A 21,445-nucleotide genomic window follows, 5' to 3' on the forward strand; every position below is an offset into this window, starting at 1 on the left:
CAAGAGGAGATGGCAGATGAGCAGGATAGGCCCTCCGGAATGGAGTGGCCCTTCACTGAATAAGCCAATACTACAGACAATGAAAATTCAAATTCAAATCTGTATTGTCAGAGTACAACACGGCTGAGCTTCCCTTCATGCACCCCCACAACCCAATACAACACACAGTGAAAGCCAGTAAAAGAAAAATCCCTAACCCAGTGAATCCTACTAACAAGCACACAATCCTACTGTACCATGTGAACTTATTGCACATCGCGCCGGCCCCACAAGTCAATCATGAGCTCTCGGTGAAGAAAGAAGGCTACCAGCAAAGCTCTTTTGAAATTACTTGTGGCTTACTTGAGGCTGTTAGGAGATTATGCTTATGAGGTGGGTAACAACCTGGGTAAAAAAAGCTGGTGACTGCTTAACTGGCTGGTTTTGGAAAAGGAGTGAGCTCTTAATGGGCTACCATCCTGATATGATGGGGCCAAGATTTCTGGGTACATAGCATCCGTTCTGTTCATTTTTCTGCTATTTGAGACAGTGGAATCTCAGAATCTTGCTTGGTTTCTACTCTCGCCCATCCTCAGATGGTTCCTTTGCCCAGAATTTGTAACCTTGAGTTATGGGAAAGTTACTGAGCTAAAGTTCTTGAAAGATCTGTGATCAATAGGTAAGAGTATAACATTTTGTATTGGCTGGGACCTATATATCTCTGCAATCTCTTGGGGAATGTACCCCAAAACCAGAGGAAAGAGCTTCATCCATGTAGCCACTTGCAGCCTTAGACATCCAGGTGGGAAGACAGTGCATTATGAACCAATCATGAACCTTACCTCTTCTCATGCCCCTGCCTCCTTAGTTTTATCCTCAAAGCAACCTTGTCAGATACTCGAGTGTGAGTTGATAGGTGATCCAATGTCCCCCAATGAACTTCATGGTCCAGTGGAGAATTTGAACCTGGATCTCCATGTGAGTTAAACACTCTGCTCTTGCACTAAACATTGAATCACAATCGGGAGGAATGCTGCTAGATCCTGTATTGGAAGATGACCGGCGAGCAGGTTGTTCCCCCACAAGAAAATATGTGGAGGGCAGCCCGGAACTGCATTGTATCCCAATAGCCTGAATCTATTGTACCATCGTGCAATTACTTTTGGTCTTCGCTCCCCCACCCCCACACGCACACGAGTGTTGATACAGCACATTCCCCACAGGGTGGGAGTAGGACAAGCAGAGAATGGTTAAGGCTGCACCCCTTGGGTTGGGACAATTTGGGCTTTAAATATTCTGTATCTCTTGCTAATAGAAGACAGAACTGGACTGATAAGAGGAGCAGGTGGGTGACCAGGAGCTTCTGGGTTGCTGATTTCAGCTATCTCAAGTAGGGCAAAAGGACTGGGGAGAATGGCAACCATGGATAAAAAAAGAGGGATGGAAGCATAGATTCAGAGCTGATAGAACTTGACAAGCAGTAGCCTTGTTGCAAACTCCGGAAGACATACCAGTACCAAAATATTTTCATCTCACAGGTGTGGATGTGGAGGTAGGTTTGTGTTTCTTGACAAGATTCTGAATGTGGATCACAGGGAAAACACATGCTGCATGTGTTAAAAGTCTTCTGGGTTGATGTCGGACTAAGCATGTGATGCTGCTTGCCTGGATTTGACATCTCTCAATCAGGGATGTCTCAGTACAGTATATCCGATACTGCTTCTAATATATCAGCAGATTTTTATGCATTCTAATTAGTGCCTCTACCAGACAGATGAAATAATAGTTTTGAAAATAATACAGATTAGCCTAGATTTTTTTCAAAAGGAAGGTGAGCTCTATTACTCTGATAGTCCTGGGTTCAGGCTGTTAATTAGGGATTCTCACTAATATCTCTTGACAAACCCAACAGTTGTCCGTTTCTATAAAACAAATGCCAACAGTGTGTGTGTGTGTGTGTGTGTGTGTGTGTGTGTGTGTAGGAGAGAGAGAGAGAGAGAGAGAGAGAAAGAGAGAGGAGAGTGATGATGATTTACTTGATTTATCCAACGGAGAATCGGTGTGGACTGATCTACAATATATATTACTATATATATTACGTGTATTATTTTATAAGTAACTCAAGGTGGCAAACATGCATAATATTCCTTCCTCTTTCTGTTTTCCTCTCAACAACAACCCTGTGAGGTGATGTGGAATGAGAGGGAGTGACTGTCCCAAAGTCATTTAACTGGCTTTCATGCCTAAAGGAGAAGTAGAACTCCCAATCTCCTGGTTTCTAGGCCACCCCCTTAACCACTGCACCAAACAGGCTCTATTTCTTTACCAGGTTGTCTGGTACTAAATTGCTCATTTCAGAGCCTGTTTTTTCCCCACCTATATAATTAAATTATGAAAGCTGGTTTTAGATGTTGTCCTTGGTATGATAGTGTAAAACATCTACATATTGGTCTGTGCTGTGAAAGCAGGAATACTTGTTTCATTTTTTTTTTCAATAGGGCATGCTGGAGACCTCAGGCAAACAGTATCCATTCATTTGGTTTGCTGGAATGCATGCAAGAAAATTTTTCATCTCGGCACTTTTCCCTATGTAAAGTCTCCTGTCCATCTTTTCCTGTCAGGTTTTGGAAAGTTGACAAGTTTAACGCAGAAGTAAAATAGATCTGATTACAGATATAACAGGTGAGCTCTCTGTGCCAGGAAAATTACGTATTTGCTTTGCTTTTGGGACTGATGATGGTTTTACAGGCCCAGAAATGCAGTTTTATTCTTTCAAACCCAAGAGAATATTGGAAAATAATTATGCAAAAGGGGCTCACCGCTCCAGTTGATTTTCTGTCTATCCATCAGCAGTATTATTTTCCAAAAACAGAACAGAACAGAACTGTCCTGATGTACCAAGGAAAAGACAGTTAAAGAATGATCAAGATAAATCACAGGCCAAAAATGAAGCTGGGGGCTGCTGAGAATAACATTGCTGGAAAAATTCCTTCAATGTATCCTTATGGGAGACATTGCAGTAGCTTGTTGCTAACTCCTTCATTCTAAGTACCCCCCCCACACACACACAACTTGCCCTGTGCTTTCCAATTGGTATGTACAAATGTAGAAGCAACGTAACAGGAAAGCATGAATGTGCGCATACGTGTTACTTGACTGCATAGAAGAAAGCATCAAATCTTCCTAGCATCATTCTAGTAGAATTTGAGGTATTCAAGAAGCTATCCTCTGCATCCTTTCCATAGCTCACTTTTAAAAGTGGTAAAACTCATCTTAGTACCATAATTCCAATTTACATAAAAATCATAATGATCTTTCAGGATTATTATGTGATCTATAAGCGTTCTGTACACCACGTAGCAATAATTAGTACCAGAATCTCTGCATCTGGAGACTAAGTCATCGGCCTTTTGAAAACAGTGATATGGGAACAAATGTTGCCCAGCCTTCCCCCATATAATCAGAGGGGTTGTGTCACTGGCAGTTCTGCTAACCACTCCTGTTGTTGCCGTCTGTTGCCAATGCAGTTGCCATGCTGGCGCTCAGTTGCTAGGTTTCACTTGGAGCTGGTGTGGGAGTTGTGCTGAAGTCTCTTATTTACTGGGAAATTTTGGAGGGTGGGGGTGGAGAAGAAACAATTGCATTTACCTGGGAAGGAAGGGTGAACGCTTGTTCTTGAGAAGAAGTAGTAATAAAGCAGTTGGGAGAGAAAATGAGAGATGGGGCCGGACCCCATCCTACTGTTGACAACAACACAACGAACATATCTGAGCTCAGAATATGCATAAGGAACAAAACTTTGGTAGGATCTGAGTTCCTCTCCAGCTCATTCTCTGAACTGATGGGGAAGGCTGCCAGAATTCGCCTAGGCCAGTGATGGCTAACCTTTTTGCCATCATGTGCCAGGAGCGGGGAGAGCACGGGGGGGGGGTGTTGCGCACGCATGCCCACACCCATAATTCTATGCACCCCACCCACATGCATGTGTGCGCAACCCCCCCGCGACCCCTGCTCCTGGCACATGATGGCCCTGTAGGCCCGTTTTTCTCTCTCCCCAGGCTCCAGAGCCTTTCTAGGAGTCTGAGGAGGGTGAAAATGACCTCCACCCCCCCTCGGAGGCTGGAAACAGCCGATTTGCCAACTTCCAGTGGGACTGGAAGGCCCATTTTTTTGCTGTTCCCAGGCTCCAGAGCCTTTCTAGGAGTCTGGGGAGGGTGAAAATGGCCTCCCCCCCACCCGGAGGCCCTCCGGAGGAGCTGAGCTCATGTGCCCACCAATATGTCTACATGTGCCACCAGTGGCACGCGTGCCATAGGTTCGCCATCATAGGCCTAGGCCAAGCTGGCTGCAAAGCCCAGGCCTTACAGCAGCTCTGCAAAACTGCCTTTGCATGAAAAGCCTCTGCTTTTGGGCTTTTCTCCTACATGATTAGGCACACCTTGAGGGAGTGAGGAGAGATGGTGCTCATGTCATCTTTTTTCTTGCTGTGTCATGGTGAAATATATAGTGGACTCCATAAGCTTTGAAGCTCCTTTTCAAGATACTGTCCACAAGATCTTTCTGAGTGGAAACCCTCCCTCCCACTTCTTCCTATTGATTCTATTAATATTTTCTTTGAAGCCAAATGCCGCCACCTACCAGAAAGATCGGGAGAGGGAAAAGTAAATAGAGGTGACCATTGCTCCTCTTTGGTCTTTCCATTGCTTTCTAAAATAGGGCAGTCAAGGAGATAAGGAGAACATAAGGCTGAGTTACAAATGTCAGGGTCTGGAATCGTGTTTTTTTTTTTAATGGATATACGAGTCTTTTCATATGTGATATATTCCAGTTTGGGATTCTGAAATGGATAAAGATTTATGATTTTAGTCTGCAGACAAATACTATGATGCACACCAGAAGTGGGTTTCAGCAGGTTCTGACCAGTTCTGGGGAACTGGTAGCAGAAATTTTGAGTAGTTCGGAGAACCGGTAATAAAAATTCTGACTGGCCCCACCCACACCTATTCTCTGCCTCCCAAGTCCCAGCTGATCAGGAGGAAATGGAGATTTTACAGTATCCTTCCCCTGCCATGCCTACCAAACCATGCCCACCAAGCCATGCCACCTCCACCAAGCCACACCCACAGAACCGGTAGTAAAAAAATTTAAAATACCCCACCACTGATGCACGCTCAACCTATCTTTATTGGGATTAGATCTCTCATAAGATTGAAGCCTGGGAAATGGGCCTCTTGTCAGATAACAGGAATGCTGATTTACCACCAGCTCATCAGTTACTTAGGAGCCAAGGGATTGGCAGCACAAGGAAACAAGGAGACAATTGCCAGCCATCAACAGGATCATCAACCAATAGGAAGGTACCACATAAATACGACTCATAGAATAGCCCAAAGCACATATTCCAGTAGAGAGAAGTTCCCTGAAGATGGCCTCCAGCATGAATCCAAAAGCTTGGAAGACGAAACCTCTGGTCCCGGTGACCGACCCAGATTGGATCTTGCAACTTTATCCTGGGTCACGTATATTTGCCTTCATGAGATCTCTCCCTCTCCCTCTCCTACTCCCTCCCTCCCTCCCTCCCTCCCTCCATCCATCCATCTTTATTATATCTGGAGCAGCAGATCAGTTGGTTAGCACAGAGTAGAACAATTTATCCAGGGATAAATTTTATTTATCCAACATAAATCTTCAGTTTCCTGTGGAATCTTTTACCTGATAGACATGCAAATCTATTCAATAACTTTCTCTATAAGGAAGCACCACACATCCAAGATTAATAATTGTTGATTCTTACAGGAAGTCATTCTGTTGCTACTGTATAAAGAACAGCATGACAGGTGAAACAAGCTCTCGGTGTTGTGGATAGCAATGTGGCAAGGCCCTGGGACCTTCTAGACTTGCCCCATGTGACTCTAACTGAAGGGTTATTTTCTGCAACAGCACTGAAAGACCACCCATCTTAATTGCTTGTCGATGGTGACTGGATACAGAATAAAGCAAAACCAGGGGCAATGATGATGACAGTCAATAAAAACACAGAGCCCAAACTCAAAAACAAGGTTAAAAATCTGTATTTTTCAATGTTTCAAACACAACTGCTTTTTCAGCACACATAAATCTTACTAAAATGCGTTGTCCGTTAGCTGTCATTTAACACAGAATTAAAGAAAAGCAGGAACCGCTTGAGAGACTGTACTGTATTATAATTCAATGAGTTCCCAGAAGGCTTGTACATGAGCCACATGAAGGAAGCAGCACCAGGATGGGTGCTGGCCTGAGTATGGACCCCTTTGTGCAATCCTTCTGTGCCCCTTCAATGCCTGAAGGAAAGGGAGCTTTCCTCTATGTGCATGTCCTTGAACTAGCCTATCTTGGGTACAGCTGTTGCTGTGTAACTGCTTTTGCAGCAGCTTGTGATAGCAGAGGTGCTATCTCAGTACGGAACAGCGTATAGCCATGTGAGAATTTCTCACTGGGTATAGTTTGTTTCCTAACCTGCCTTTGAGTTATGCACATTTGTACTGTATATCCATCTCTCTCCTCTCTTCACCTGTAACACCCTGTCCCCGAGCATCCTGCTTTCTCCATGACCTTAGATGGTGCTGCTGGCAGATCTCCCTCCCTCCCTCCCTCCCTCCCTCCCTCCCTCTTTCTTCCTCTCCATGCGTGTGCACAGGCAACTTGACTGCCATGTGCTGTGTGGGTGTGATGCACTCTCAGCCTTCCTCGTGTGGTACGGCTGCAGGCTCGTGCGGTTGCTACATGTCCCGGCAACTAAGATGATGTTTGAGTGTTTGAATCAGGGAGATGCCAGGCGGCTTCAAGTCTGCGAGAGGCAAAACCTGCTCCTGGTTGAATTTAACACAGTCTCTTGTTCTAGTCGGAGTATCATGGAGCCAGGGGCGTGGACTAGGCAAGGCTACTGGGTCCCCTCGATGTACCACAGTATGGCTGGGCAGTACACGTGAGTGCTAAAATCTTGGGGAGGGAACTGACTGAACAGCAGGGGGCTCTGCTAACTTGCCAAGAAGGCAGAGAGGTTGGGCTGATTTGACCGGAGGATTTGCTGAGATGGAAGTAAGGAATGATACTAGGAGTCCAACAATGAGATGCTAGAAGTTAGAATAGAATAGAATAGAATAGAATAGAATAGAATAGAATAGAATAGAATAGAATAGAATAGAATAGAATAGAATAGAATAGAATAGAATAGAATAGGAGCAGAACACTGTAGAATAGAATAGAATGGAATGGAATGGAATAGAATTCTTTATCACCCATCTAGTCCTTTCCTAAATAACTTTATGTGTACAACATTAGAAAAGGCAAAGCAGTATAGATTAAGGACTGAGAAGGAGAGAATCAAGCAGGCTAAAGCTGGGTTGGCATTTGAACTGGGGGCTTGTGAGCTCATAGCACATCTTTTTAACTGCTACTCTACAGCTGTGCAACTGTGCCGGAGGAGAACTGCTCCTATTATGTAGGTTTGCACTGGTGATTATGTCTGGAGCAGTTTTTGTTTTTTTTTAATTCCTGACAGGCCGGATATTTTTTGATCATAAATGAAAACTGGAAATTCTAGCTTGCTTAAATTCACAGTGTAACTACCTAAAGTGATGCAAAAAAAGGAAGAAAGGTTTTGTTCTACACATGTTCAGATGCACTCTTCTTTATTGCTTCACTTCAGCTGAAGCTGATTCCTAGAGTAGAGATGCATGGGAGATACATGGGGCTGGAAAAGGACTCAGATTCAAATCTCTGCTTGGCGAGTAATCTTGGATCAAGCTTTTGCCTTCTGCAGGCTGGCAATACTAAGATTCAGTGGGGAGATTCAAGAACACTAAACCATTTTTGCAGAAAGATCTATGGCTGAAACAAATAGCAATAATTGAACTTGAGAATTATTTCCCATCCCAGCTAGCTAGCTTACTAATGACTCCTGAATCTCCTCATTCAAAAATACCAGTGGAGATTTAAAATGATGGCACATTCGTGTGAATCAATATATGCATTAAATTTAGCTCATCCCTCCTACTAGCTAGTTGCCAAGTCCTCTTTATAAGCAGGGGCAGCTCTAATGACAGAAGAGTGTCAGTGTTTAGACTGAACTGTGCAGCTGCTGAGTTCTGTGGCATATGAGAGATGGACAAAGCTCAGGAGAACTGAAGAAGTTGGTGAAACATAGTGGTGGACTGGCAGAAGAAATAATTACCTAGGACTGCTAGGTAAAAGAGGAAAGGTGAAGAGGGTAGGGTACTGACAAATGCTGTGTGTCAGGGCTGCATATACTGTATATACAGTACAAACCCAAAATATTGTAGTCTACAACTATGATGCATATAGGGCAGGGGTGTTAAATATGTCATTATCATGTGACATATCGCAACTTTCCCCCCTTCACTAAAACGGGGATGGGCATGGGCAGCGCATGACGCATCTGGCCCACGGGCCACGAGTTTGACACCCCTGATGTAGAGCATACAGGCTGGATTAGGAAGAGGATGAATATTGTGGCTGGGCAGAATTGGTCTGGAAAGCAAATATTAGAGGCAAGGAATCCTCGATTCAAATTTCTCTTCTGCTGGCAGTATAGAATGACCTTAAATGAACCATTACTTTTACTCCTGCCTCTCTGCAAACAGTAACAGAGATGGAAGGGACCTTGGAGGTCATCTAGTCCAACCCCCTGCTCACGCAGGAGACCTATACTAGGGATTCGAGCCACCTAGCAAACATTGCTAGTATTATTATTATCATCATCACCATGGATTTCCATAAGCTGTAAGAATTCTAAAAATAAAAAATGCTTTCAAGAAGAAGGGACATGTTTTTTTATTTTTTATTACACCACTATCTTGATGTGGCAATCCAAAAGAACATCCAAGGAAGGTGGATTCATCCTGTTGGCTGATGTGCACAGCCTGGTTGAGCCACAGTCCACACAAAGGGATCTTCCTCCTGCTATTCCTATTTTGCATCAAAATCAATGCCTTTTAACTTGTGCCAACCTGTGTTGGGCTGTCCAGTTCACCAGCTGTGCCTTCTTTTGATCTAGGTCAATGCCGCCACTCCAAATGGTGACTATCCATCGGTGCAGGAATGCCACACTCCTTCACTGTAGCCCCCCCTCCAGTTCCTCATTGTTTCACACTGCCCCCCTTTTTAACAATTTCATTGATGGAAGAGTGAAAACGTGGCTCTTTTTTTCTTTTTATTTTGGGACCAGCTGAAATTGGCAACAGTTCTGCCAAATTCCTCTTTTAGCTGAAGTGACAGAAAGAATGATAAAACTGGCCTTCCCTTCCCTCCTCATTGATAGACGCACCAGATGGAAAGGTGTTAAGTATAAGGGGCAATCAATGGAGTGTGACTCATATGAAAGGTTTATTATGTCTTCCAAAGACAACCCTCCCCCTCCTGGAAATGAAGGCAGTTCGTGCTAGCTTTTCAGCACAGCTGGAGGGAGTAAATAAATAGAGGAATCTATCAGTAAGCATAGTCCAGACAGAATACACCAGCCATCATCTGGGTCAAAGCAGAGGAAAGGCTGAAATCCAAAAAGGTTTTTTTTTTTAAAGCCAGCTTCATTTCCAGCCAGTTTATCCATAGGAGTCAAATGCATTAAGGTTGCAGTGTGGGAAAGTCATTGAAATAGAAAGTACTGTGTTTCCCTGAAAATAAGACCCTGTCTTATATTTTTTGAACTCTGAAATAAGCGCTTGGCCTTATTTTAGGGGAGGTCTTACTATTTTGGGGCATGTGAAGCAAGACGGGGCTCCTCTTGCCATCTTACCTGATTTCCAGCTCTGTCTCCTAACCCTAACCAGAGGAAATGGCGGGGACCGGGTGCACATGCGGTTAAATATTTTTGTGGAGGGCTTATTTTCAGGGGGGCTTATTTTAGTGCATGCGCTCAAAAGCCCGATTGGGCTTATTATCAGGGGATGTCTTATTTTCAGGGAAACGGGTACTTTATTGCAGCAAATTACCATGCTAAATGTCAAATACAGAAACTCACATTTACGGGTAACGGTGCCATTTGAAGCAAGTTGAGTATCTTTAAAATATGGTTCTGCAGGCTTACCACTGGTTAATTAACAATGGAACATTAACAATAGAGAATGGAGATTGGAAGACTTGGGATTGTTGCAACTCTCTTATGTCTAGAATTTCTCTCTTTTATATTCTCATTGGCCTCCTCTATCAGCACTCCTTGAAAATGTAGAAGTTTGGAAACTCAAGTTTCAAATAATCTTAAATCACTTCCAATGGCAAGGTGAGTGGGATAAAAAGATGTTACAAATGGAGTGATAGGAAAGAGGGGGAATTCTGGTCAGAATTGTAGTACAGCAATCCAGCTGTGTGGTTCTGCTGGCTATCAGTTGGTGCTCCATAATCAGTTTTATTTTTTAAAGACAACATGGAAAAACTCAACCTGAACATAATTCTCAATTGTAGAACATCTGCTTTGCACACAGAAAGTGGCAGATTTAGTCCCTGGTATCTTCACAGGCAGAACTGGAATTCTTGCCTACAATCTTAGAATGAAGTTGGCAGAGCACTGAGCTATGGTAGCTCAAGTAATGGCTGATCAATAAATGATCTAATAAATGGTTTCTAACTTCACTGTCCCTTCTTAAGAGAAGCATGGCTAAAGGACTGAACTAAAACAGTGTCAAAGGAAAAAGGACCAACTCTGAGCTGCATTAAAAATGGGGCCAATGTTGCCTTGAATGCTTGATAGCTACTGTATGCTGTGCCGAGATAGCACAGACTACAATTTTTTGATGGACTTTCTGCTCGGGTCTCATTGTCTTTTTCTCTGCCTTTTGCAGCCTCTTGGAGAAGCGACTCATGTCTGACTTTTCACCCTGCCGCCATTGTCCCAGTTTCCATGTGCTTCAGGATTCGACCAACTGGCATGACCCCCAATTTCCAGCTGGCTGGGGCCCTCTGAAGCAGGAAGGCCACTGGTTTTCAAGGAAGGGATGGGGGAAGAGGACAACTTCCTCCCCAAAGACCCCACGGCACCATAGCCCTTCTTATGATGGGTACAATCCAGTTTGCCAAAGGGACATGAGCTGGGGAGCCAACCACACAACCAAGAGTGATCCTAAAGCCCCAGCACCTGGAGGTGCTTTGGTCAGCTGCAGATGGAATCAAGGAGCCTCTGCCAAGAAGAGGAGGGAGCTCCCTGCCAGGGCACCCCCAAGTTATGAAGCTCACATGCTTCTGCGCCTGCGGGCACAACAGAGCCTACGCAAAGAAAACTGGCCTCATCCTCCACCTTACCTTGCTCCTCCCTCTTATGAGGCTTCCCACCATAGAGTGCAGCCCCAGCAACGGGCAGGCAAGTCAGATTCAGCAGGGAAGCTTATCCAAACTGGAGCTGCTAAGAAATACCGAGAGAGAGAAGCGGGCTGTAAGTCAGACCCCTTGACTCACCTGCCTGGGAGGAAGGCAGGCAGGTGGCAGACTAAAATACCAGGCAGCTGGAGTTATCTTTCAGGAGCTAGAACGTGGGGCGGCCCAAGGATGCAGTCAGAGAAGGCAAAGTCCCCATCCCATTTGGGCTCTGACTGGGACATTAGTCCCCAACACCGAAGTCACACCCTTCCTCTGGTGAATAAGAGAAGCCAGGTCATGCCACTGCCCTGCCATCCTTCCCAACACACCCTCCCTGCTGGATGGTGCTTTAGCCATGCAGCCGGTTGGTGTGACTCCAAGAGAGATGGAAGCAGAGCAAAAGAGAAACGCTGCCAAGACTTCTTCCCCAGATGGAAGGAACCAAGCCCTTCCAGGAAACTTGCAGGGGGTCAGCCAGCTTTGTCCAAGTCCATGCCTCGAAGGCATGGGGGGCTATTTGTAATTGATGCCACTTGTGTGGTGATCCAGGCTCACTACATTCCATCACCCCGAATGGAGCAAGTCTGCTACCTGGCCCAGAGAGAGGCAAGTACCATAAAACCCCCCACATCTCCTGGCTCTCCAGGCCCTACCTTAATGGAGGAACGGGCTGCTCGCATATTGGGCCTCCCCTTGCGTGAGTTGGGGGTTACAGAGGCAGAGCAGGGAATTATGGCACCCAGGATCACCAGATCGGAGAATGGTGCTATACCTGGGGACAGTTCTGGAAGAGAGAAGGTGAAGAGGGTGCCTTCTGCTCCAGGCAGTCCTAGGAAACGTTCTGGACCTCCAACACCAAACCATTCCCAGGTTGGGCCTGCAAAGCAGGAGCCAACCTACCTGGAAGGGAAAGGGTCTGCAGCACCCCCTTGTCCAAGAAGCCATGGCCTGCCACAAAGGAAAAAAGTGCCAGGGATTTCTGCCCAAAGCCAGTCCTATATTTGCGATCTGAAGGAAGCCATGTCGAGGATCCGCCGGCACACAGCCCCAGATTCAGACACAGATGAGGAGCTGGAGAAGGAATGCCAGCCCACCTGTGAGCGACAAAGGTTGAACCAAGAGGTGCTCATGTGCAGAAGCAGCAGCAGCAGCAGTCTTGACAGTAGCAGCTCCAATGCCACAGTCGTGCCAGGAAATGCCACTCCTGCCTGGAGACCCAGGCCACAGACTCCAAGGGCAAGCAGGGAGGGGTTAGGCCCAGCCAAGGAATAAAGATTGGAGAGAAGTGAAACTCCAACACAGATCAGTGACGGTGAACCTTTTGGACTCTGCGTGTCAAAAATTCAGCAAATACCTAACTGGCATGTCACCCCCCCCAAATTCTCTATTTCAGGGGTGTCAAAACACAAGGCCCACAGGCCAGATCTGGCCCGTGATGTGTCAGATCCGGCCCGTGGGGCCGTCCTGGAAAATGTAAGAGGCGGGCCCGCATGACTTCAGCCCGATCTACCCAATGCAGAGGAAACATCGGGCCAGTGTGGCTTCGGCCCTGTCTACCCAGTACAAAGAAGAAACATACCAGCAGCTTGGGGAATGGTGTCAAGATGGCTACCCCCACCCAATTGACTACACCCACCCAGTCCCATCGCCCCCCCAAGGTCAACCACAGCCCTAATGTGGCCCTCAATGAAATTGAGTTTGACACCCCTGCTCTATTTCCTCCCCACCCATCTACGCCATTCTGAAGAACAGCCTCTCAGCAGCAGCGCCAAGGCTGGACTTGAAGTAGAGGCACAGGTCTCAACTTCACCACTAGAGAAATTGTTGCCACTCAAAAAGGTTGCCTTGTGTCATTTCCCAAGGCATGCTAGCCTACAGGAACGGTGCAATTGCCCCTGTGGCCCAGCACTTCCCAGGGTCTGCTTATTTTCAGACAATCTTTTCTTTCTGTTGACAGGCTTCTGCAGCCTACCAAAGGCTGCTTTGGGTTGTACAAGGCCTTCGTTCTTGAAGCAGAAAATGCTCTCCTGCAGCTTCTGCAACCTCCAAAATGGCATGAAAGCACATCCTGTTCTCCCACAATTTCTGGAGGCTCCAGAAGCCGCATGAGGTCACACCCCATTTTTGCATGGCCTCCACAACTACTGGAAATGCCACAAGAATAAGGCATGCTTTTTTTAAATTGATTTTTTTATTAATTACATTTCTTAGTGCTTAATACACATCGTGTTGTCTGGGTATTTAATGTGCTTAACAATACATACTACGTTCTTAATCTCCACCTCTTTTTTCCAACCACTGATAAAATAGATTCCATGTTTGATAATATTCTGTGTCTTCTTTCTGTTTCATTTTTAATGTCAGTCTGTCCATTTCTGCACACTAGTATCTTCTTAATTATTTCTTCATCTCATGGTGTTTCTTCATTTTTCCAGCATTGCGCAAATATATATTAACCCTCACTGCTGTCAAGATGTGCAATGTTAAATACATACTTTCCTTATCAAATTTACCTGATATTATACCTAGTAAAAATAGTTCAGGTTTAAAATCTACATGCTTTCCAATCATCTTTTCTAGCCATTTACATATTTTTTCCCAAAGCATTTTTGCTTTATCACAACTTCACCACATATGATAGTATGTGCCCAAGAACAAGGCATGCTTTTGAGAATATTTGCTGTGAGGCATTGATGAATGCTGGCGTGTCATCCAAAACACCATGGTGTGTCACCTTTGACACACGTGTCATACAGGGGTGGGTTCTACTTACCTTTACTACTGGTTTGCAACAGGGCCACGCACGCTCTTCTGCGCACGCGCAGAAGCATTTTGGTGACTTTGGGGTCGGTGGGCAGAGCCTCCCTCCAGTTTTACTACCGGTTCTATAGAATCTGTGCGAACCGGGGGCAACCCACCACTGGTGTCATAGGTACACAATCACTGACTTAGACCCTTTCCTTCCAACCCAGCTCCCTCTCTAAAGTGCCTGCTGTCCCCACACTTCTATCTCCCTTCCTGCATCCTCACTGGGAGCTCAGGGTCACCACTGCAATCTCCCCTACATCCCCCATGGGTTAGAACAGCAACTTGACAAAGTCCCAGCCAGATTTTGGCTCTGCTGCTTTGGAATTCTGGAGGTCCTGCTACCGATATCATCGTTAGGAAGTGAGGTTGCAATAAGCTGTGTCCCTCTGCTCCGGTGAGGAAGAAAGTATCAAAGTCCTTGCCTCAGTATTCTGCTTGTTTTGTAGCACAACTGCTAAGAATGGAATCAATACATCCACAGATAGTAAGCCTCCAATTGGTGAATGCTAGGGACAATCCATAGGAACAATGGCCCTCGGTGTAATATCCTGAAACACCGATCTTCTCAGGATCCTCCCTGCCTAGCCTTAGCAGAAGACAAGGGAAATCCCAGGAAGCAACAGAGATGCTCAGGTGGGAGCCGACTTTCATTATGTAGCTAAGAGACTTGCAGGAGGCAAAAGAGCTGTCAGGACCTTTACTGCTTTGCAATGTCTGTAGAGTTATTGCTAGACAAGCTGTATATGACAAGCCTTTGATAGTGTTGTAAGTATTGCTCTTCTTAAAATTGAATACAGATATCTGTAATAAAATTCTGTGCAACCAAATACACTGGGTAATATATTCTCTTGTTTGGTCTCTTGTATTTTGGGGGCTAAGCTCTGTAATTTTTCATTTCATTTCTTTATTGATATATATTTATCTATTTATTCAATTTCTATAGTTGCCCAACTCAATCAAGTGACTCTAGGTGGTCTACAATTCAAACTGAAGGACAGGATCATGCCACGATGAAGCAGAATATGGGCTGCCTCCAAATGAACTTGATGAACTGTATTCCAGCATATAAAGCAGGATGTCTTTTCACCCAGACTACATCTCACCTATTGTGATTCTTCCTTGGAGAAAAACTTTCTCCCTTCCCCAAAAATCGACCATATTGGGCACCTGGGGAAGAAAATTCCTGATGGATGTGGGTAGCCGGGAGGGCAAATGTTTGTTGAACCTGAGCACAAAAAAGGATGCCGGGACAAGATTGAGGGTGGATTTTCATACTTAAAAATGGTGCTGGTTTATGTTTTTTTTTTTTTTTAAATCGACCATATCTGGTTCCCATGAAAGAAAATTCCTGATGCCGGGGCTAGGCATGTGGAGGTAGTAAGAAGGTCAATTTTTTCCCCAACCCAAACAGAAAAAAAAGATGCCAAAATGAGATTTGATGCTTAAAAAGGGTGCTGATTGCTATTTTTAAAACCCGAGCATATCCAATGCCTAGGGTAGAAAATTCCTGATTCCAGGGTCAGAGACTTGAATGGGCAGGAGGCCATTTTTTTTTCAACCTGAATGCAGAAATGGACACCAGAATGACATATGGGGTGTAATTTCATGCTTAAAAATGGTGCTGTTGCTGTTTTTTAAAATAGCACTAGCATTAGCACGTAGATTTGTATACCGCTTTGTAGTGTTTTACAGCCCTCTCTAAACGGGTTTACAGAGTCAGCATATTATTGCCCCCAACAATCTGGATCATTTTACCGACCTTGGAAGGCTGGATGAACCTTGAGCCGCTCAGAATCAAACTGCTGGCAGTCGGCAGAACTAGCCTGCAATACTGCATTCTAACCACTATGCCACCACCAAATCGACCATATTAGATGCCCAGGGAAGAATTCTGGATGCCCAGGATCATGGATGTGTGTTGCCAGGAGGCCAAAATCTTATTCAACACAAACATAGAAACTGACACCTGTAAGACATTTGGGGTGGAATTTCATGCTTAAAAATTATGCTCTTTTTTTAAAAAATAGTATATTGGGTGTCAGGAGAAGAAAATTCATAATGCCAAAGTCGGGGAAACAAATGGCCAGGAGGCCAAAAATTGTATTCAACCCAAACACAAAAACAGACGCTGAGGCAACATTCGGAGTGACATTTCATGGTTAAAAATTGTGCTGGTTGCTGTTTTTAATATCTTTTTTTTTTCCGGTTCAAACATTTTTTTATTAGGTTATAAAGTATTATAAAATGCAAAATACAAAAGTAAATAAAAGAGTAGTGAAAGGGGAGGGGAAGGGGGAGAGAGAAGTGAGGAAAAGTAGAAAAAAGAAAAGAAGCATTGACTTCTGACTCTCTCTGTTGCAGTAGAATAGGGCATTAACATCAAATCACAGCTTTTTGTTTTTTCCATAATAATAAGAACAAGTCATTTCTATAAAGATCTATCACTCTAATCTGCAAAACCCAAAGTCAAAGTTACATTCTTTTCCACATCAAGCATTGTTGTGACCTAGGCTTCCTGAGTCATTAAAACACAGTAGTCCCAAAAACCTCTTTTATTGCAACAGCTGTGAATTACATTCATTCACAGCTGAATTTCAATTAGTTGCAAAAAGCCCTTCGGGATAATCACTAACCTTTATCTCCCTTGACACGCTGCCAAAGACCTACTTGGAAAAGCCACATGGAGTCCAGAATCAAACAGAGATGCTGACTGGGAACAGAATTAACAACGTTGCTTCCTGCAAAGGGCCCACATGCCTTTGCTCCTCTTTTAAGCCTTATGAGAGAGGCCAATCATCTCCAGGCCTTACTCCCAAGTCGTCCCTTTTGTTTTAACTGTTCTTGTCTTCTGGCAGCTCTGCGCATGCGCGCACTAGGAATAGGCTCCTCCTGTTCCTCTGCCTCTCTGATGTCCAACTCTAGAGGCTCCGGAGTCCACGCATAACTCCCAGATGGCCCTGGCCCCATCTCTGCCTCCGATGCAAAGCCCTTGTCCGAGCCTTCCTCAGACTCCAGGACTGGCCCATGTTCCTCCCCAGCCTCCTCACTGTCCAACTCCACTGCCAGCTCCGCAGGCTGCTGGCAGACCACAACAGAAATTCTGAAACTGTTTCCATGTGGAAACAAAAGTACTTATGTTTGCTGTTTTTAAAAATCAACCATGCCTGGATGCCTGGAGAAGAAAATGCTTCAGAACCCATTGGTGATACCAATTTTGCTCTCTGAGAATGAATTTGCCACCCAAATGGGATTTTCTCATGTATTTTACCAAGAAAAATAGAAAAAGTACCCTCAAAAACTTAGCGCCTTCATAAGCATGCCCATGCACTCCGAATCTGTTGGATATGTCCATTTTGCTCTCCAAATTCATGGAGATCTAATCCTAATTCCAGACGGATTTCCCCCCAATGGCATTTTCCCATGTATTTTATCAGAAAACATAGACAAGGAAGGTTTGAAAAGTCAGTGCCCTCATAAGCATAACCATGCACTCTGAATCCATTGGTGATGTCCATTTTCCTCTCCAACTTCATAGAGTGCTAACTTGGTTCCTAGGTGGAGTTGCCCCCCAATGGGAATTTCCCATGTATTTTCCCACGAAACATAGATAAGGCAGGCTCAAAAAAATCAGTGCCCTCCTAAATGTAACCATGCACTCTGTATCCATTGTTGATGTCTGTTTTGCTCTCTGAATTCAAGGAAACGTAACTCTAAGTATATAGGTGGATTTGCCCCCCAATGGGATTTTCCCTTGTATTTTATTAGGAAATGTAGATAAGGCAGGCTTCAAAAATCAGTGCCCTTTTAAGCATATCCATGCACGCCAAATCTGTTGGCAATGTCCATTTTGCTCCCTGAATTCATGGAGACCTAACCATATGTGAGTTAGGTTAGGTTAGGTTTATTAAATTTGTATACCGCCCTTCTCCCGAAGGACTCAGGGTAGTGAACAGCCAAAATTAAAATACATATAGTATAAAAATTAAAATAAATTAAAACAGAATTAGATCAGTTTGGCTTCCCCAAATTTTAAAACCCCTTACCCATAAAATAGCCCATTAAAATTTTAAGCCAGCCTGGCTTGCTGAAATAAGAAGGTCTTCAACACTTGGCGGAAAGTACGGAGGTCTGGGATTAGTCGTATTCCTGGGGGGAGCTCGTTCCAGAGGGTGGGTGCCCCCACAGAGAAGGCTCTCCCCCTGGGGGTCGTCAGCCAACATTGCTTGACCGACGGCACCCTGAGGAGACCCTCTCTGTGAGAGCGGATTGGCTGGTGGGAGGTTATCGGTGGCAGAAGGTAGTTTCGTAAATACCTGGGCCCTAAGCCATGGAGCACTTTAAAGATGAGAACCAATACCTTGAAGCGCACCCAGAAGACCACCGGGAGCCAGTGCAGCTCGTGCAGGAGAGGTGTTACATGGGAGCGCCATGTCGCCCCCATAATTACCCGAGTGGCTGCATTCTGGACCAGCTGGAGCCTCCAGGTGCTCCTCAAGGGGAGCTCCATGTAGAGAACATTGCAGCAGTCCAGGCGAGAGGTGACGAGGGCGTGAGTGACCGTGCATGAGTCCCGATCCAGAAAGGGGCGCAACTGGCGTATCAGGCGAACCTGATAATAAGCCCCCCTGGCCACGGCTGCCATATGTTCTTCTAAAGACAGCTGTGCATCCAGGAGGACGCCCAAGTTACGAGCCCTCTCCGTGGGGGCCAATACCTCACCCCCAATAGCCAGTGATGGCACCAGCTGGCTATATCGGGACACCGGCAGTCACAGCCACTCGGTCTTGGAGGGGTTGAGTCGGAGTCTGTTCCTCCCCATCCAGACCCGCACGGCCTCCAGGCACCAGGACATCACTTCAAGGGCATCGTTGGGGTGGTCTGGGGTGGAGATGTACAGCTGAGTGTCATCAGCGTACAGATGGCACCGCACCCCAAATCCACAGATGATCTCACCCAGCGGCTTCACATAAATGTTGAACAGGAGAGGTGAGAGGACCGACCTTTGCGGCATCCCACAAACAAGGTGCCTCGAGGTCGACCTCTGCCCCCCAGCCAACACGGACTGCGACCGGTCGGAGAGATAGGAGGAGAACCAACGTAAGACGGTGCCTCCCACTCCCAACCCCTCCAGCCGGCGCAGCATGATACCATGTTCGATGGTATCCAAAGCCACTGAGAGATCTAATAGGACCAGAACAGAGGAACATCCCCTGTCCCAAGCCCTCCAGAGATCATCAACCAATGCGACCAATGCCATTTCCGTGCTGTACCCAGGCCTGAAGCCGGACTGGAACGGATCCAGATAGACAATTTCATCCAGGTACTGTGGGAGCTGTCGCACAACCACACTCTCAACAACCTTCGCCACAAAGCGAAGGTTGGAGACAGGATGGTAATTTGCCAAAACAGCCGGATCCAGAGAGGGCTTCTTGAGGAAGGGCCTCACCAGCGCCTCTTTCAAGGTGGGAGGTAAGAAACCCTCACTCAAAGAAGCGTTTATAATCCTCTGGAGCCAGCCTCATGTAACCTCCCAGGTAGCCAGCACCAGCCAGGAGGGACACGGGTCCAATAAACATGTGGTTACGTTCAACCTCCCCAGCATCCTGTCCATGTCCTTGGGAGTCACAGGATCAAACTCCTCCCAGATAACATTCTCAAGACCCGCCTCGGACACCTCGCCTGAACCCACCCAGTCAGAGTCCAGGCTGTCCCAAATTTTAACGATTTTATCATGCAGATAATGCGCAAAATCCTCAGCACACCCTTGCAAGGGATCTTCCCATGCTCCCAGGTGGAGAAGGGAGCTGGTCACCCTAAACAGGGCAGCTGGGCGATTATCTGCCGACGCGATAAGAGCGGAAAAGTAGTTACACTTCGCCGCTTTTATTGCCACTAAATAGGTCTTGATATAAGACCTCACTAATGCTCGGTCAGATCCAGAACGACTAGCCCTCCAACTACTCTCTAGGCCTCTTTTCCGGTGCTTCATCTTCCTCAGCTCCTCGGAGAACCAAGGAGCTGGGCCGATTCGGCGCCGGGTCAGAGGCTGCAAAGGCACGACCCGATCTAAAGCACCAGCGGCCGCCCTATCCCAGGCGGCCACCAGGTCTTCCATCGAGTCGTAAGCCAGAGTCTCAGGGAATGGCCCAAGCTCCATTTGGAACCTATCAGGATCCATCAGGCGCCTGGGGCGGAACCACCCAGTTGGTTCCGCCTCCCTGCGGCGGGGTGTAGCGGTCAGGAAGTCAAGTCTAAGGAGAGAATGGTCTGACCATGACAAGGGTTCGATGACTATATCCCCTGTATCTAGACCATTCGACCACTGACCAGAGACAAAAACCAAGTCCAGAGTGTGTCCTCCTGTGTGAGTAGGGCCATGAATTAACTGGGTCAGGTCCACGGCTGTCATGGAAGCCATGAACTCCTGAACCACCTCCGACGTTTCACCGATGGATGGCAGGTTGAAATCCCCCATGACCAAAAGCCTGAGGGTATCAACCGCCACCCCGGCTATGACGTTGAGGAGCTTGGGCAGGGCCGCTGCCACGCAGCAGGGAGCCAGGTACGCGATCAGCAAGCCCACCTGCATCCCATGGCCCCACTTCACAAGGAGAGACTCACATCCGGCTATCTGAGGTACAGTGACCTCCCTAGGATCGAGGCCTTCCTTTACAATAACCGCCACTCCCCCACCCCTACCCTGGGCCCTCGGCTGATGAAATGCACGGAAACTCGGTGGGCACATCTCAACGAGGGGGACCCTCCTCCTGGTCCAACCAGGTCTCTGTAATACCCGCCAGGTCCGCTCCCCCCTCCTGAATCAGCTCACAGATGAGGGAGGCTTTATTGACCACAGACCTGGCATTGCACAGCATCAGCCTAAGACCGGGGCTCTGAGACTCTGGACAACCCAGGGAACGAGGTGAGCATTGGGGGCCGGAGCACGTCACCGCTTGGAGACAGCGGGCACGTGCCCCCACAACATATTGTGGCCCCCTGCTCCCACCATATCTGCCTCTCCCACCGACAGTCTTGATGGAATCGCCCTCCTCCATACCGACACTAACCCCCTCCACTCCCCGCTCCACACCTCCCCTAACAAATCACCCTCCCTCTCCTTTGCCAAACAACCCTCCCCCCCAAACCCCTTAAAAGATTAGCTAGTGACAATTTTAAAAAACCCCTCAGCCCCCTCTTCACCGCATGCCACCTCTCGGGGTTCCAAAATCCGTCATCGAGGTAGGCCCTCGATAGAGTGGAGGGCCAATCCTGTGAGAGGGGGGAATCTCGCAGAACAAGAAGCTCAGCTGCC

At 46.4% G+C, this 21,445-nt stretch overlaps 1 protein-coding gene across 1 annotated transcript; it reads left to right on the forward strand.

The window, feature by feature from the left end:
- Positions 1-6,758: 6,758 nt before the first annotated feature.
- DDN (dendrin) lies at positions 6,759-12,597 on the forward strand. Its single transcript, XM_070934887.1, has 2 exons — positions 6,759-6,943; positions 10,815-12,597. Exons 1-2 carry the CDS (start codon positions 6,759-6,761, stop codon positions 12,595-12,597), a joined length of 1,968 nt encoding a protein of 655 aa, XP_070790988.1.
- Positions 12,598-21,445: the final 8,848 nt, after the last annotated feature.

This window comes from Pituophis catenifer, unplaced genomic scaffold, assembly GCF_029215685.1.
Source record: "Pituophis catenifer annectens isolate HBS135680 unplaced genomic scaffold, rPitCat1.0.hap2 SCAF_2, whole genome shotgun sequence".
In the NCBI taxonomy this organism is placed as follows: Eukaryota; Metazoa; Chordata; class Lepidosauria; order Squamata; family Colubridae; genus Pituophis; species Pituophis catenifer.

Excerpts from the sequence above, each read along its gene's own strand:
- DDN (XM_070934887.1), top strand. The coding sequence starts at position 6,759 with ATGATGTTTGAGTGTTTGAATCAGGGAGATGCCAGGCGGCTTCAAGTC. Across the intron at positions 6,944-10,814 it reads AGTATGGCTGGGCAGTACAC|CCTCTTGGAGAAGCGACTCA; the intron begins GTGAGTGCTAAA and ends TGCCTTTTGCAG.